The following is a 17,808-nucleotide window of genomic DNA, read 5'->3' on the forward strand; positions in this document are numbered from 1 at the left end:
CTGTGTTGTGTTTTGTTAGTTCCATCATGTTGCTACCACCCTGTGTTGTGTTTTGTTAGTTCCATCATGTTGCTACCACCCTGTGTTGTGTTTTGTTAGTTCCATCATGTTGCTACCACCCTGTGTTGTGTTTTGTTAGTTCCATCATGTTGCTACCACCCTGTGTTGTGTTTTGTTAGTTCCATCATGTTGCTACCACCCTGTGTTGTGTTTTGTTAGTTCCATCATGTTGCTAACACCCTGTGTTGTGTTTTGTTAGTTCCATCATGTTGCTACCACCCTGTGTTGTGTTTTGTTAGTTCCATCATGTTGCTACCACCCTGTGTTGTGTTTTGTTAGTTCCATCATGTTGCTACCACCCTGTGTTGTGTTTTGTTAGTTCCATCATGTTGCTACCACCCTGTGTTGTGTTTTGTTAGTTCCATCATGTTGCTACCACCCTGTGTTGTGTTTTGTTAGTTCCATCATGTTGCTACCACCCTGTGTTGTGTTTTGTTAGTTCCATCATGTTGCTACCACCCTGTGTTGTGTTTTGTTAGTTCCATCATGTTGCTACCACCCTGTGTGTTACGTGGCATTCAGAATCCTTGTCATTTCAGATTGTGATCATTTTGCTTGTTCTCTACCAGGGGTTGGAACCTAAATTATTTTCCAATTGTTTTGTTCTGAACAGAAACATACATTTTTTTTGTTCCGACCAGCAAAATAAAGTTCTGAACCAGTTCGAACCCAACAAAAAGCAAAGATTAATATCATTCCTTTCTGTTCCTTTATATACCTCTGAAATTAACTTTTATTTAACATTTAGCTCGACATGAAATGACTTCACCAATCGGTGAGGATATAGCAGGTTGCTATGAAGCGGTCAAGCTATTTACATGCATTGGACAGACGAATGTAGGGCGTTGGATGCGACTGAAATTTTCCGGGTGGGGAAAGAGTGGGAGGGTGGAGGAGGATTGGCTTGAAACGGTGGGCATCTTGTTGTTATGACATGCATCATCTGAATTAGACCCACAGAATTATACCTTCGGAAGAGCGGCTTATATGAAGGAACTTTGAATGTCTTTGAACTTCAGAAAGTTGTCTTAACGTTGGACCAGTCCTGCTGGTTTGTGCAGAGCAGCACCAGAATTCAAATAAAAACATTTCTGACCTTTTTGTAGTTAGTAAATCAAATCCATCCTGTTCCTTGAAAAATGTCTTTATTTTCCAGTTGTTGGTTCTGTTCCCTGAACTGGTTCCAACCCCTGTTCTAAACACACATTGATTCAGAATACTAAGCACAACAAGCACACACACACACACACACACACACACACAGCATGAGACTGCACCACCCCACCTCTCCTAGTCCACCACCACCCCACCTCCTCTAGTCCACCACCCCACCTCCTCTAGTCCACCACCACCCCACCTCTAGTCCACCACCACCCCACCTCTAGTCCACCACCACCCCCCCACCTCCCCTAGTCCACAACCACCCCACCTCCTCTAGTCCACCACCACCCCACCTCCTCTAGTCCTCCACCACCCCACCTCCTCTAGTCCACCACCACCCCGCCTCCTCTAGTCCACCACCACCCCGCCTCCTCTAGTCCACCACCACCCCACCTCCTCTAGTCCACCACCACCCCGCCTCCTCTAGTCCACCACCACCCCGCCTCCTCTAGTCCACCACCACCCCGCCTCCTCTAGTCCACCACCACCCCGCCTCCTCTAGTCCACCACCACCCCGCCTCCTCTAGTCCACCACCACCCCACCTCTCCTAGTCCACCACCACCCCACCTCTCCTAGTCCACCACCACCCCACCTCTCCTAGTCCACCACCACCCCACCTCTCCTAGTCCACCACCACCCCCCTCCTCTAGTCCACCACCACCCCCCTCCTCTAGTCCACCACCACCCCACCTCTCCTAGTCCACCACCACCCCCCTCCTCTAGTCCACCACCACCCCCCTCCTCTAGTCCACCACCACCCCGCCTCCTCTAGTCCACAACCACCCCCCTCCTCTAGTCCACCACCACCCCCCTCCTCTAGTCCACAACCACCCCACCTCCTCTAGTCCACCACCACCCCCCTCCTCTAGTCCACCACCACCCCCCTCCTCTAGTCCACCACCACCCCGCCTCCTCTAGTCCTCCACCACCCCACCTCCTCTAGTCCTCCACCACCCCACCTCCTCTAGTCCTCCACCACCCCACCTCCTCTAGTCCTCCACCACCCCACCTCCTCTAGTTCTCCACCACCCCATCTCCTCTAGTCCTCCTCCAGTCCACCTCCTCTTGTCCTCCACCAACTCACCAACTTCTGTAGTCCACCACCACCCCACCTCTCCTAGTCCACCACCACCCCACCTCTAGTCCACCACCACCCCTTCTCCTCTAGTCCACCACCACCCCACCTCCTCTAGTCCACCACCACCCCACCTCCTCTAGTCCACCACCACCCCACCTCCTCTAGTCCACCACCACCCCACCTCCTCTAGTCCACCACCACCCCACCTCCTCTAGTCCACCACCACCCCACCTCTCCTAGTCCACCACCACCCCATCTCCTCTAGTCCACCACCACCCCACCTCTCCTAGTCCACCACCACCCCACCTCCTCTAGTCCACCACCACCCCACCTCTCCTAGTCCACCATCACCCCATCTCCTCTAGTCCACCACCACCCCACCTCTCCTAGTCCACCACCACCCCACCTCTTCTAGTCCACCACCACCCCACCTCTTCTAGTCCACCACCACCCCACCTCCTCTAGTCCACCACCACCCCGCCTCCTCTAGTCCACCACCACCCCGCCTCCTCTAGTCCACCACCACCCCGCCTCCTCTAGTCCACCACCACCCCACCTCTCCTAGTCCACCACCACCCCACCTCTCCTAGTCCACCACCACCCCACCTCTCCTAGTCCACCACCACCCCCCTCCTCTAGTCCACCACCACCCCCCTCCTCTAGTCCACCACCACCCCACCTCTCCTAGTCCACCACCACCCCCCTCCTCTAGTCCACCACCACCCCCCTCCTCTAGTCCACCACCACCTCGCCTCCTCTAGTCCACAACCACCCCCCTCCTCTAGTCCACCACCACCCCCCTCCTCTAGTCCACAACCACCCCACCTCCTCTAGTCCACCACCACCCCCCTCCTCTAGTCCACCACCACCCCCCTCCTCTAGTCCACCACCACCCCGCCTCCTCTAGTCCTCCACCACCCCACCTCCTCTAGTCCTCCACCACCCCACCTCCTCTAGTCCTCCACCACCCCACCTCCTCTAGTCCTCCACCACCCCACCTCCTCTAGTTCTCCACCACCCCATCTCCTCTAGTCCTCCTCCAGTCCACCTCCTCTTGTCCTCCACCAACTCACCAACTTCTGTAGTCCACCACCACCCCACCTCTCCTAGTCCACCACCACCCCACCTCTAGTCCACCACCACCCCTTCTCCTCTAGTCCACCACCACCCCACCTCCTCTAGTCCACCACCACCCCACCTCCTCTAGTCCACCACCACCCCACCTCCTCTAGTCCACCACCACCCCACCTCCTCTAGTCCACCACCACCCCACCTCCTCTAGTCCACCACCACCCCACCTCTCCTAGTCCACCACCACCCCATCTCCTCTAGTCCACCACCACCCCACCTCTCCTAGTCCACCACCACCCCACCTCCTCTAGTCCACCACCACCCCACCTCTCCTAGTCCACCATCACCCCATCTCCTCTAGTCCACCACCACCCCACCTCTCCTAGTCCACCACCACCCCACCTCTCCTAGTCCACCACCACCCCACCTCCTCTAGTCCACCACCACCCCACCTCCTCTAGTCCACCACCACCCCACCTCCTCTAGTCCACCACCACCCCACCTCCTCTAGTCCACCACCACCCCACCTCCTCTAGTCCACCACCACCCCACCTCTCCTAGTCCACCACCACCCCACCTCTCCTAGTCCACCACCACCCCACCTCTCCTAGTCCACCACCACCCCACCTCCTCTAGTCCTCCACCACCCCACCTCCTCTAGTCCACCACCACCCCACCTCCTCTAGTCCACCACCACCCCACCTCCCCTAGTCCACCACCACCCCACCTCCCCTAGTCCACCACCACCCCACCTCCTCTAGTCCTCCACCACCCCACCTCCTCTAGTCCACCACCACCCCACCTCCTCTAGTCCACCACCCCACCTCCTCTAGTCCACCACCACCCCACCTCCTCTAGTCCACCACCACCCCACCTCTCCTAGTCCACCACCACCCCACCTCTCCTAGTCCACCACCACCCCACCTCCTCTAGTCCTCCACCACCCCACCTCCTCTAGTCCACCACCACCCCACCTCCTCTAGTCCACCACCACCCCACCTCTCCTAGTCCACCACCACCCCACCTCTCCTAGTCCACCACCACCCCACCTCTCCTAGTCCACCACCACCCCACCTCTCCTAGTCCACCACCACCCCACCTCTCCTAGTCCACCACCACCCCACCTCCTCTAGTCCACCACCACCCCACCTCTCCTAGTCCACCACCACCCCACCTCCTCTAGTCCACCACCACCCCACCTCCTCTAGTCCACCACCACCCCACCTCCTCTAGTCCTCCACCACCCCACCTCCTCTAGTCCACCACCACCCCACCTCTCCTAGTCCACCACCACCCCACCTCCTCTAGTCCACCACCCCACCTCCTCTAGTCCACCACCACCCCACCTCCTCTAGTCCACCACCACCCCACCTCCTCTAGTCCTCCACCACCCCACCTCCTCTAGTCCACCACCACCCCACCTCTCCTAGTCCACCACCACCCCACCTCCTCTAGTCCACCACCCCACCTCCTCTAGTCCACCACCACCCCACCTCTCCTAGTCCACCACCACCCCACCTCCTCTAGTCCACCACCCCACCTCCTCTAGTCCACCACCACCCCACCTCCTCTAGTCCTCCACCACCCCACCTCCTCTAGTCCACCACCACCCCACCTCTCCTAGTCCACCACCACCCCACCTCCTCTAGTCCACCACCCCACCTCCTCTAGTCCACCACCACCCCACCTCCTCTAGTCCACCACCACCCCACCTCTCCTAGTCCACCACCACCCCACCTCCTCTAGTCCACCACCACCCCACCTCTCCTAGTCCACCACCACCCCACCTCCTCTAGTCCACCACCACCCCACCTCCCCTAGTCCACCACCACCCCACCTCCTCTAGTCCACCACCACCCCACCTCTCCTAGTCCACCACCACCCCACCTCCTCTAGTCCACCACCACCCCACCTCCTCTAGTCCACCACCACCCCACCTCCTCTAGTCCACCACCCCACCTCCTCTAGTCCACCACCACCCCACCTCCTCTAGTCCACCACCACCCCACCTCCTCTAGTCCACCACCACCCCACCTCTCCTAGTCCACCACCACCCCACCTCCTCTAGTCCACCACCACCCCACCTCCCCTAGTCCACCACCACCCCACCTCTCCTAGTCCACCACCACCCCACCTCCTCTAGTCCACCACCACCCCACCTCCTCTAGTCCACCACCACCCCACCTCCTCTAGTCCACCACCACCCCACCTCCTCTAGTCCACCACCCCACCTCCTCTAGTCCACCACCACCCCACCTCCTCTAGTCCACCACCACCCCACCTCCTCTAGTCCACCACCCCACCTCCTCTAGTCCACCACCACCCCACCTCCTCTAGTCCACCACCACCCCACCTCCTCTAGTCCACCACCACCCCACCTCCTCTAGTCCACCACCACCCCACCTCCTCTAGTCCACCACCCCACCTCCTCTAGTCCACCACCACCCCACCTCCTCTAGTCCACCACCACCCCACCTCTCCTAGTCCACCACCACCCCACCTCCTCTAGTCCACCACCACCCCACCTCTCCTAGTCCACCACCACCCCACCTCCTCTAGTCCACCACCACCCCACCTCCCCTAGTCCACCACCACCCCACCTCCTCTAGTCCACCACCACCCCACCTCTCCTAGTCCACCACCACCCCACCTCCTCTAGTCCACCACCACCCCACCTCCTCTAGTCCACCACCACCCCACCTCCTCTAGTCCACCACCCCACCTCCTCTAGTCCACCACCACCCCACCTCCTCTAGTCCACCACCACCCCACCTCCTCTAGTCCACCACCACCCCACCTCTCCTAGTCCACCACCACCCCACCTCCTCTAGTCCACCACCACCCCACCTCCCCTAGTCCACCACCACCCCACCTCTCCTAGTCCACCACCACCCCACCTCCTCTAGTCCACCACCACCCCACCTCCTCTAGTCCACCACCACCCCACCTCCTCTAGTCCACCACCACCCCACCTCCTCTAGTCCACCACCACCCCACCTCCTCTAGTCCACCACCCCACCTCCTCTAGTCCACCACCACCCCACCTCCTCTAGTCCACCACCACCCCACCTCCTCTAGTCCACCACCCCACCTCCTCTAGTCCACCACCACCCCACCTCCTCTAGTCCACCACCACCCCACCTCCTCTAGTCCACCACCACCCCACCTCCTCTAGTCCACCACCACCCCACCTCCTCTAGTCCACCACCACCCCACCTCCTCTAGTCCACCACCACCCCACCACCACCCCACCTCCTCTAGTCCACCACCACCCCACCTCCTCTAGTCCACCACCCCACCTCCTCTAGTCCACCACCACCCCACCTCCTCTAGTCCACCACCACCCCACCTCCTCTAGTCCACCACCCCACCTCCTCTAGTCCACCACCACCCCACCTCCTCTAGTCCACCATCATCCCACCTCCTCTAGTCCACCACCACCCCACCTCCTCTAGTCCACCACCACCCCACCTCCTCTAGTCCACCACCCCACCTCCTCTAGTCCACCACCACCCCACCTCCTCTAGTCCACCACCACCCCACCTCCTCTAGTCCACCACCCCACCTCCTCTAGTCCACCACCACCCCACCTCCTCTAGTCCACCACCACCCCACCTCCTCTAGTCCACCACCACCCCACCTCCTCTAGTCCACCACCCCACCTCCTCTAGTCCACCACCACCCCACCTCCTCTAGTCCACCATCATCCCTCATCCCCCTCTTTGTTTAGCCTTTTTTCTGTTCCCTTTCTTTCCTTTGTGTTTGTTTGTCAGATTCCCCACTGCTGACTTCCATAGGCTGAATGAGGACGGAGAGCTGTGGCTGGTATATGAAGGGTTAAAGGAGACCAACAGGTTAACCGTGTGTGTGTGTGTGTGTGTGTGTGTGTGTGGACCGGGGGTGGTGTGAGGCTGTTTGCTCTTGCTCCCTCCATCCCATATTTTCTCCTTCACGCTTTCCCAATCTCCTATAGTAGTTGAAGAATGATTCTCTTCTTCTCTCTCCATCCCCACCTCTCCTCTCAGACTGTTGGAGGGCCAGATGCAGCAGCAGAGGCGTAGCTATGACAACGAGGTGGAGGTGTTGCGAGGGGAGTTACAGAGTGTTAAAGAGGAGAATAACCGTCAACAACAGCTGCTAGCCCAGAACCTGCAGCTCCCGCCAGAGGCACGCATAGAGGCTAGTCTACAGCATGAGATCACACGACTCACCAACGAAAACCTGGTACGTTACACACTTACACACACGTATATACACATATATACACACACATATATACACATATATACACACACATATATACACATATATACACACATATATATATACACACACATATATATACACACACATATATACACATATATACGCACACATATATACACATATATACACACACATATATACACACACATGTATACACATATATATATACACACACATATATACACACACATATATACACACATATACACACACATATATACACACACACATATATACACATATATACACATATATATATATATACACATATATACACACACATGTATACACATAGTATACACACACATATATACACACACATATATACACATATATACACACACATATATACACACACATATATACACACACATATATACACACACATATATACACATATATACACACACATATACACACACATGTATACACATAGTATACACACACATGTATACACATAGTATACACACACATATATATACACACACATATATACACATATATACACACACATATATACACACATATACACACACATGTATACACATAGTATACACACACATATATACACACACATACACACACATATATACACACACATGTATACACATAGTATACACACACATATATACACACACATATATATATACACATATACACACACATATATACACACACATATACACACACATGTATACACATAGATACACACACATGTATACACTCACACATACACGGAGTGTACAAAACATTAAGGACACCTGCTCTTTCCATGACATAGACTGACCAGGTGAATCCAGGTGAAAACTATGATCCCTTATTGATGTCACCTGTTAAATCCACTTCAATCAGTGTAGATGAAGGGGAGGAGACAGGATAAAAAAGGATTTAAACAATCGAGACATGGATTGTGTGTGTGGCATTCAGAGGGTGAATGGGTGAGACAAAATATTTAAGTGCCTTTGAACGGGGTGTGGTAGTAGGTGTCAGGCGCACCGGTTTGTGTCAAGAACTGCAACGCTGCTGGGTTTTTCACACTCAACAGTTTCCCGTGTGTATCAAGAATGGTTCACCACTCAAAGGACATCTAGCCAACTTGACACTACTGTGGGAACCATTGTAGTCAACATGGGCCAGCATCCCTGTGGAACGCTTTCCACACCTAACCAATTAAGGCTGTTCTGAGGGGAAAAGGGGAGGGGCAACTCAATGTTAGGAAGGTGTCCTTAATGTTTTGTACACCCAATGTATACACACGCTTACAAACATGCAAACGTGTACACACATGCAGTCACACACACACATTTTAAAACACAAATTGTAATACTTTTATGAAATGATTTAAGCGTTCAAAAGGTCATAGATGAATGAAAAAACAGATACATATTCAGACCAGATCACCTCACCAAGACAACCTGCTGCCATCAACCAGCACTTCCCTTATTGGTCGCTAGTGTTACTGTGATACTTACTGTTTTACTGAGGGGGTGTGTGTCCAACACCACCCTGATGTGTGTGTCCTGTGAGAACACCCTCTGGTGTGTGCGTCCTGTGAGAACACCCTCTGGTGTGTGTGTCCTGTGAGAACACCCTCTGGTGTGTGTGTCCTGTGAGAACACCCTCTGGTGTGTGTGTGTGTGTGTGTCCTGTGAGAACACCCTCTGGTGTGTGTGTGTGTCCTGTGAGAACACCCTCTGATGTGTGTGTCCTGTGAGAACACCCTCTGGTGTGTGTGTGTGTGTGTCCTGTGAGAACACCCTCTGGTGTGTGTGTGTGTCCTGTGAGAACACCCTCTGGTGTGTGTGTTCTGTGAGAACACCCTCTGGTGTGTGTGTCCTGTGAGAACACCCTCTGGTGTGTGTGTTCTGTGAGAACACCCTCTGGTGTGTGTGTTCTGTGAGAACACCCTCTGGTGTGTGTGTCCTGTGAGAACACCCTCTGGTGTGTGTGTGTCCTGTGAGAACACCCTCTGGTGTGTGTGTCCTGTGAGAACACCCTCTGGTGTGTGTGTTCTGTGAGAACACCCTCTGGTGTGTGTGTTCTGTGAGAACACCCTCTGGTGTGTGTGTGTGTGTCCTGTGAGAACACCCTCTGGTGTGTGTGTGTGTGTCCTGTGAGAACACCCTCTGGTGTGTGTGTTCTGTGAGAACACCCTCTGGTGTGTGTGTTCTGTGAGAACACCCTCTGATGTGTGTGTGGATGTCACCTAACAGGAGATGCTGAGGACTGAGGATCCAACAGCATATCGCAGCGCCAAAGTCAACATATTACGACGGATGGTTGTATGTCGAGTCTAAGGACATTGTGTGTGTTTCTCTGCACGTGTGTGACCACTAACAAAGTTTGGTGTGTGTCAGATTTCTACTTTAACTCTGTTAACCCACAACAGACAAATCCAGCAGAGCACCTCTTCTCTCTAACTCACACAGGAGGTCAATGTGTTAAACCCAGCACCTCTTCTCTCTGTTAACATACAGCCAGGCCTTGTTTCAAATTAGCACCCCGCCCTCTCTAACCCCACAGAGGACCAAATAAGTACCCCTGTTTTAAATCAACCCCCTCTCTCTCTCCAACCCACTGGGTAAGGGAGCCTGTTTTTTGTCTGAACTTTGACCATTGTCAGCTTCCTGTTTGACTGCTGATCCCTTGGCTTTGATAAACTGATCGACTATTGCCAACCTCACCTCTCTCTCTCTCTCTCTCTCTCTCTCTCTCTCTCTCTCTCTCTCTCTCTCTCTCTCTCTCTCAGGACCTCATGGAACAGCTGGAGAAGCAGGATAAAACTATCCGTAAGCTTAAGAAACAGCTGAAGGTGTTCTCGAAGAAGATTGGAGAAATGGGAGGTAAGGAAGGAGACGTACCTGACCGTCTGTGTAGATGGGCGTCTGTTGGACCTGAATTTGTGTTATCTGACCGTGTGTATGTGTACCTAAACGTGTGTGTGTGTGTAGCTGGCCATGTTGAGACTATATCTCCGGGTCAGATGGTTGAAGAGACGGTCCGTCCGGTGAACATTCCTCGTCGTGAGAAAGACTTCCAGGGAATGTTGGAGTACAAGAAGGAGGATGAGCTGAAACTGGTTAAGAACCTCATACTGGGTATGTAACCTCCACTCTGACCTATAACCCTGAACACAAACCATTCTCAATCTTGCACTCTCTTTTAACTCTCTCACCACCTCGCTCTCTCACCACCTCGCTCTCTCACCACCTCTCTCTCTCACCACCTCTCTCTCTCTCACCACCTCTACCTCTCTCTCTCTCTCTCTCTCTCTCTACCTCTACCTTTTTTTCTCTCTACCTTTCTTTACCTCTCCCTCTCTCTCTACCTCTCTCTCTCTCACCACCTCTACCTCTCTCTCTCTCTCTCTCTCTCTCACCACCTCTCTCTCTCTACCTCTCTCTCTCTCTCTCTCTCTCTCTCTCTACCTCTACCTTTTTTTCTCTCTACCTTTCTTTACCTCTCCCTCTCTCTCTCTACCTCTCTCTCTCTCTCTACCTCTCTCTCTCTCTCTACCTCTCTCTCTCTACCTCTCTCTCTCTCTACCTCTCTCTCTCTCTACCTCTCTCTCTCTCTACCTCTACCTTTTTTCCCCTCTACCTTTCTTTATTTACCTCTCCCTCTCTCCCTCTCTCTCTCCCTCTCTCTCTCTACCTCTCTCTCTACCTCTCTCTCTACCTTTCTTTATTTACCCCTCTCTCTATCTCTCTCTCTACCTTTCTTTATTTACCCCTCTCTCTCTACCTTTTTTTATTTACCCCTCTCTCTCTACCTCTCTCTCTACCTCTACCTTTCTTTCTCTACCTCTCTCTCTCTACCTCTCTATGAGTGTTAGAGAGAAGTTTTTCTGTTTATACATAGATAATCCAATAGTCTATTGTAACAGTGAATATCTGTAACAGAGTTGAAGCCTCGTGGTGTAGCGGTGAATCTGATCCCAGGCCTGCCAGCCTACATCCTGTTCATGTGTCTGAGGCATGCTGACTATGTCAACGATGACCAGAAGGTCAGAACGCTGCTCACATCCACCATCAACAGCATCAAGAAGATACTCAAGGTGCGCAGGGCTCTGGTTTAAAGCAGTGCACTATATAGGGTATAGGAAGGATGTAATGTGGGGCGCACACCCTATGATGTCAGTAAAACTACATTAAGTTGCTCCTGTATTTGTGTAGTAACACTGTAATTACACTAGTATCTATATTGTCATTTTATCTCTGACAGAAACGGGGGGATGACTTTGAGACGGTCTCTTTCTGGCTGTCCAACACCTGCCGCTTCCTACACTGTCTCAAACAGTACAGCGGAGATGAGGTGAGACCGGACCCAGCACACACACACACACACACACACACACACACACACACACACACAGACAGTCTGAAACGGTACAGCGGAGGTGAGGTACACCCCAAAACACAGACACACTTTATTCTTGCGATGCTCCAACTTGTGTGTTTGTATCTGTTTCTCTCTTCCTCCTCCTCTCTGTTCCTGCAGTCGTTTATGAAGCACAACACTCCTAAGCAGAATGATCACTGCCTGTCTAACTTTGACCTGGCTGAGTACCGTCAGGTCCTCAGTGACCTGGCCATTCAGATCTACCAGCAGCTCATCAAATGCATGGAGAGCATCCTACAGCCCATGATTGGTGAGTACACCACTGTGTGTGTTTTTATTGGACCTTTATTTAACTAGGCAAGTCAGTTAAGAACAAATTCTTATTTACAATGACGGCCAAACCCGGACGACGCTGGGCCAATTGTTCCCCACCCTGTGGGACTCCCAATCATGACCGGATGTGATACAGCCTGGATTCGAACCAGGGAATGTAGTGAAGCTTCTTGCACTGAGATGCAGGGCCTTAGACCATAGACCCACTCAGTGGTGTGTGGGTGGGTGAACATCCAAGTGTGTGTGTGTGTGTGTGTGTGTGTGTGTGTGTGTGTGTGTGTGTGTGTGTGTGTGTGTGTGTGTGTGTGTGTGTGTGTGTGTGTGTGTGTGTGTGTCAGTCTCTGGTATGTTGGAGCATGAGACCATCCAGGGGGTGTCGGGGGTTAAGCCGACCGGTCTGCGTAAACGGACATCGAGCATCGCTGACGAGGGAACCTACACGCTGGAATCCATCTTACGCCAGCTCAGCGCTTTCCACTCCACCATGTGTCAGCACGGCACCGACCCTGAACTCATCAAACAGGTCCGTGTGTGTTCTGACCCTGACCCTTGGTTGTGTTCTGACCCCAGGTTGTGTTCTGACCCCAGGTTGTGTTCTGACCCTGACCCCAGGTTGTGTTCTGACCCCAGGTTGTGTTCTGACCCTTGGTTGTGTTCTGACCCCAGGTTGTGTTCTGACCCCAGGTTGTGTTCTGACCCCAGGTTGTGTTCTGACCCCGGTTGTGTTCTGACCCCAGGTTGTGTTCTGACCCTGACCCCAGGTTGTGTTCTGACCCCAGGTTGTGTTCTGACCCCAGGTTGTGTTCTGACCCCAGGTTGTGTTCTGACCCGTGGTTGTGTTCTGACCCCAGGTTGTGTTCTGACCCCAGGTTGTGTTCTGACCCCAGGTTGTGTTCTGACCCAGGTTGTGTTCTGACCCGTGGTTGTGTTCTGACCCCAGGTTGTGTTCTGACCCTTGGTTGTGTTCTGACCCCAGGTTGTGTTCTGACCCCAGGTTGTGTTCTGACCCCAGGTTGTGTTCTGACCCCAGGTTGTGTTCTGACCCTTGGTTGTGTTCTGACCCTTGGTTGTGTTCTGACCCCAGGTTGTGTTCTGACCCTTGGTTGTGTTCTGACCCTGACCCCAGGTTGTGTTCTGACCCCAGGTTGTGTTCTGACCCTTGGTTGTGTTCTGACCCCAGGTTGTGTTCTGACCCCAGGTTGTGTTCTGACCCTTCCCGGTTGTGTTCTGACCCTGACCCCAGGTTGTGTTCTGACCCGACCCCAGGTTGTGTTCTGACCCTGACCCCAGGTTGTGTTCTGACCCCAGGTTGTGTTCTGACCCCAGGTTGTGTTCTGACCCTGACCCCAGGTTGTGTTCTGACCCCAGGTTGTGTTCTGACCCTTGGTTGTGTTCTGACCCCAGGTTGTGTTCTGACCCCAGGTTGTGTTCTGACCCCAGGTTGTGTTCTGACCCCAGGTTGTGTTCTGACCCCAGGTTGTGTTCTGACCCTTGGTTGTGTTCTGACCCTTGGTTGTGTTCTGACCCCAGGTTGTGTTCTGACCCCAGGTTGTGTTCTGACCCCAGGTTGTGTTCTGACCCTTGGTTGTGTTCTGACCCTTGGTTGTGTTCTGACCCCAGGTTGTGTTCTGACCCTGACCCCAGGTTGTGTTCTGACCCGTGGTTGTGTTCTGACCCAGGTTGTGTTCTGACCCGTGGTTGTGTTCTGACCCAGGTTGTGAAGCAGCAGTTCTACATCATTGGAGCTGTGACTCTCAACAATCTGCTGCTGCGTAAAGACATGTGCTCCTGGAGCAAAGGCATGCAGATCAGGTCGGTTCAGCGAGGCTGTCATGTCTTAGTATGTATAGACAGACTGGGTTTTATAGAGAGTGTGTGTGTAACGTATATAATGTGGTGTACCAGGTATAACGTGAGTCAGCTGGAGGAGTGGCTGCGTGACAAGTCTCTGATGCTGTGTGGAGCCAAGGAGACTCTGGAGCCTCTGATTCAGGCTGCTCAGCTGCTGCAAGTCAAGAAGAAGACGGACGAAGACGCTGAGGCCATCTGCTCCATGTGCAACAGCCTGTCCACATCTCAGGTAACCAATCACAGCTCACTATTCTGCTCATGTACTAAACTAACCAATTAGAGCCCTTTCTACCGCTCAGGTACTGAACTAACCAATCACAGCCCTCTCTACCACTCAGGTCCTGAACTAGTCAATCACAGCCCTCTCTACCACTTAGGTCCTGAACTAGTCAATCACAGCCCTCTCTACCACTTAGGTCCTGGACTAGTCAATCACAGCCCTCTCTACCACTTAGGTCCTGAACTAGTCAATCACAGCCCTCTCTACCACTTAGGTCCTGAACTAGTCAATCACAGCCCTCTCTACCACTTAGGTCCTGAACTAACCAATCACAGCCCTCTCTACCACTTAGGTCCTGGACTAGTCAATCACAGCCCTCTCTACCACTTAGGTCCTGAACTAGTCAATCACAGCCCTCTCTACCACTTAGGTCCTGAACTAGTCAATCACAGCCCTCTCTACCACTTAGGTCCTGAACTAGTCAATCACAGCCCTCTCTACCACTTAGGTCCTGAACTAACCAATCACAGCCCTCTCTACCACTTAGGTCCTGGACTAGTCAATCACAGCCCTCTCTACCACTTAGGTCCTGAACTAGTCAATCACAGCCCTCTCTACCACTCAGGTCCTGAACTAGTCAATCACAGCCCTCTCTACCACTCAGGTCCTGAACTAGTCAATCACAGCCCTCTCTACCACTTAGGTCCTGAACTAGTCAATCACAGCCCTCTCTACCACTTAGGTCCTGGACTAGTCAATCACAGCCCTCTCTACCACTTAGGTCCGGAACTAGTCAATCACAGCCCTCTCTACCACTTAGGTCCTGGACTAGTCAATCACAGCCCTCTCTACCACTTAGGTCCTGAACTAGTCAATCACAGCCCTCTCTACCACTTAGGTCCTGTTCTAACCAAACCCAGCCCTCAGGTAATCAACTTACCAGTCAAGCCCAATCAATGCAGAGAATGGGACAGGGGATCAGTTGAGTTAATAGTTCAAGGTTCAAGTAAGGAAGTTTGTCTCTGTGTTCCCAGATTGTGAAGGTGTTGAACCTGTACACTCCAGTCAACGAGTTTGAAGAGAGGGTGTCTGTTACCTTCATACGAACCATACAGGTAAGTCTGTCTGTCTGTCTGTCTGTCTGTCTGTCTGTCTGTCTGTCTGTCTGTCTGTCTGTCTGTCTGTCTGTCTGTCTGTCTGTCTGTCTGTCTGTCTGTCTGTCTGTCTGTCTGTCTGTCTGTCTGTCTGTCTGTCTGTCTGTCTGTCTTTGCATATAAGTAACTGTAACTAATGTATATATTTTCTCTCTCTCTCTCTCCCTGTCCTTCCCTTCCTCCCTCTCTCTCTGTCTGTCAGACTCGTTTGCGGGACCGCTGTGAGACTCCTCAGCTGTTGATGGACACTAAGATTATCTACCCAGTCACCTTCCCTTTCAACCCCTCCTCTCTGGCCCTGGAGACTATCCAAATACCAGGCTCCCTCAACCTAGCCTTCCTTACCCGCGTCTAACACACACACACGACTAATATATAGGCTATACATAGGTACACGTGCAATCACATGCATACACAAACCATTCTCTTCTTAACACATCCAAACACTTACATACAGTACACTTACACACGCTCAGCTTCCACCCTACGGTAGTCTTTATGTCAGTAGTTGAAAGCCCATCCTCCTCCGCGTGTACAAATGCTCAACTCTAAGAGAATGCACCGCTACAGGCCACCTTTTCTCCTATCTTACCCCCTTTTACTAAGCTACACTCCCCACCTAGAACCCCATTTAACACCTAGTACCGTGTTCCCCCAGTCCTTTTCTCCTCTGTGTTCTCTTCTCAATAGTGTAGTGTTTTCTAGCAGTCCGGTTCTCCCATAGGAATGTATTACGGTACACTTAAGCTAGCTGTCCAGGGCTAGCATCACAGCTAGCTAGCTCCTTCAGCTAAGCTCGGCTAGCATCTGTTGTGTTATGATAGGATGCTAACGCTTCTACAGTTATCTAGCTAGCATCTGTTCCAAGTACATCGTTATCAACTCACCCACTGAACACAGTCAAGCCAAGTGCAGTACCCATTGTCTGTACCATACTTTTATACATATATAAATACATACAAATATTAATATATAAATATATATCACACTAGGGTGTTTTATTTATTGCATTTATTCCACTCCCTTTCCTAAAATACATGTTCTTTGCAGACAGAAAACATGGATACCATAGACATGTAGGCTTTTCTCTCCAGCTTTCCAGACCGGTTCCAGACCGGTTCTAGACCGGCTCCAGACCGGAGAGAAGTATGGCCGTGGAAAGACCACTAGAGTCCTATAGTATTAGAATTATGTCTATAGCAGATGAACTATGTAGTCTCATTTAATTAGCGCTATTTAATGTAGGTTTTTATTTGTTTAGCTCATGATGTATTGTGCTTTAAGATCTCTCTGCCGTAGCTTGGTCCTGTGTAACCTGCTTCTCTAGTAGAGCTGCACTTTAGCACCGCTGCACCAGAGGTTGAAATGGAGGATTAGACTGGAACAGAGGTTGAAATGGAGGATTAGACTGGAACAGAGGTTGAAATGGAGGATTAGACTGGAACAGAGGTTGAAATGGAGGATTAGACTGGAACAGAGGTTGAAATGGAGGATTAGACTGGAACAGAGGTTGAAATGGAGGATTAGACTAGAACAGAGGTTGAAATGGAGGATTAGACTAGAACAGAGGTTGAAATGGAGGATTAGACTGGAACAGAGGTTGAAATAGATAGAGGATTAGACTAGAACAGAGGTTGAAATGGAGGATTAGACTGGAACAGAGGTTGAAATAGATAGAGGATTAGACTGGAACAGAGGTTGAAATAGATAGAGGATTAGACTGGAACAGAGGTTGAAATAGATAAAGGATTAGACTGGAACAGAGGTTGAAATAGATGGAGGATTAGACTGGAACAGAGGTTGAAATAGATGGAGGATTAGACTGGAACAGAGGTTGAAATAGATGGAGGATTAGACTGGAACAGAGGTTGAAATAGATAGAGGATTAGACTGGAACAGAGGTTGAAATAGATAGAGGATTAGACTGGAACAGAGGTTGAAATAGATAGAGGATTAGACTGGAACAGAGGTTTAAATAGATGGAGGATTAGACTGGAACAGAGGTTGAAATAGATAGAGGATTAGACTTGCAATAGATGGCTAGACTGGACGAGTAGTTTAGATAGTTTGATACCCATACCTATCAGGTTTAGATGGCTTCAGCTACTGTACTTGCTTCTCCACTTTAACTAAGTAGTTTGGTTCCAAAACCCCTACAAGAGAACTCACTAACTCACACAAACACACACACTCTAGTGACTGTTGTTAAAAACAGAAGCACACTGGATCCTACATATCCACTACCACAGCGTTTCCCAAAACTATTGGCCGC

At 51.7% G+C, this 17,808-nt stretch overlaps 1 protein-coding gene across 5 annotated transcripts in view; it reads left to right on the forward strand.

The window, feature by feature from the left end:
* The window catches only part of LOC106587673 (unconventional myosin-Va), a 92,845-nt gene extending 75,037 nt beyond the window's left edge, over nt 1-17,808 (forward strand). The window contains exons 29-41 of one of the 5 annotated variants that reach the window (XR_014382840.1): nt 7,397-7,595; nt 9,851-9,919; nt 10,387-10,480; nt 10,589-10,735; nt 11,540-11,694; nt 11,862-11,951; nt 12,138-12,288; nt 12,650-12,834; nt 14,026-14,123; nt 14,217-14,391; nt 15,417-15,497; nt 15,739-17,169; nt 17,200-17,808. Coding sequence is in view for 3 of the 5 variants with exons in the window: in XM_045708926.2 (XP_045564882.2) it covers nt 7,145-7,225; nt 7,397-7,595; nt 9,851-9,919; nt 10,387-10,480; nt 10,589-10,735; nt 11,540-11,694; nt 11,862-11,951; nt 12,138-12,288; nt 12,650-12,834; nt 14,026-14,123; nt 14,217-14,391; nt 15,417-15,497; nt 15,739-15,891 (1,678 nt within the window). In the remaining 2 variants the exon portion in view is untranslated. Of the gene's footprint in view, nt 1-7,144; nt 7,226-7,396; nt 7,596-9,850; nt 9,920-10,386; nt 10,481-10,588; nt 10,736-11,539; nt 11,695-11,861; nt 11,952-12,137; nt 12,289-12,649; nt 12,835-14,025; nt 14,124-14,216; nt 14,392-15,416; nt 15,498-15,738 lie in introns of all 5 variants that reach the window. The other 4 variants (XR_014382839.1, XM_045708926.2, XM_082969618.1 and 1 more) reach the window with 4 other exon arrangements.

The sequence above is a fragment of the Salmo salar genome, chromosome 26 (genome assembly GCF_965601325.2).
Source record: "Salmo salar chromosome 26, fSalSal1, whole genome shotgun sequence".
Classification (NCBI taxonomy): domain Eukaryota; kingdom Metazoa; phylum Chordata; class Actinopteri; order Salmoniformes; family Salmonidae; genus Salmo; species Salmo salar.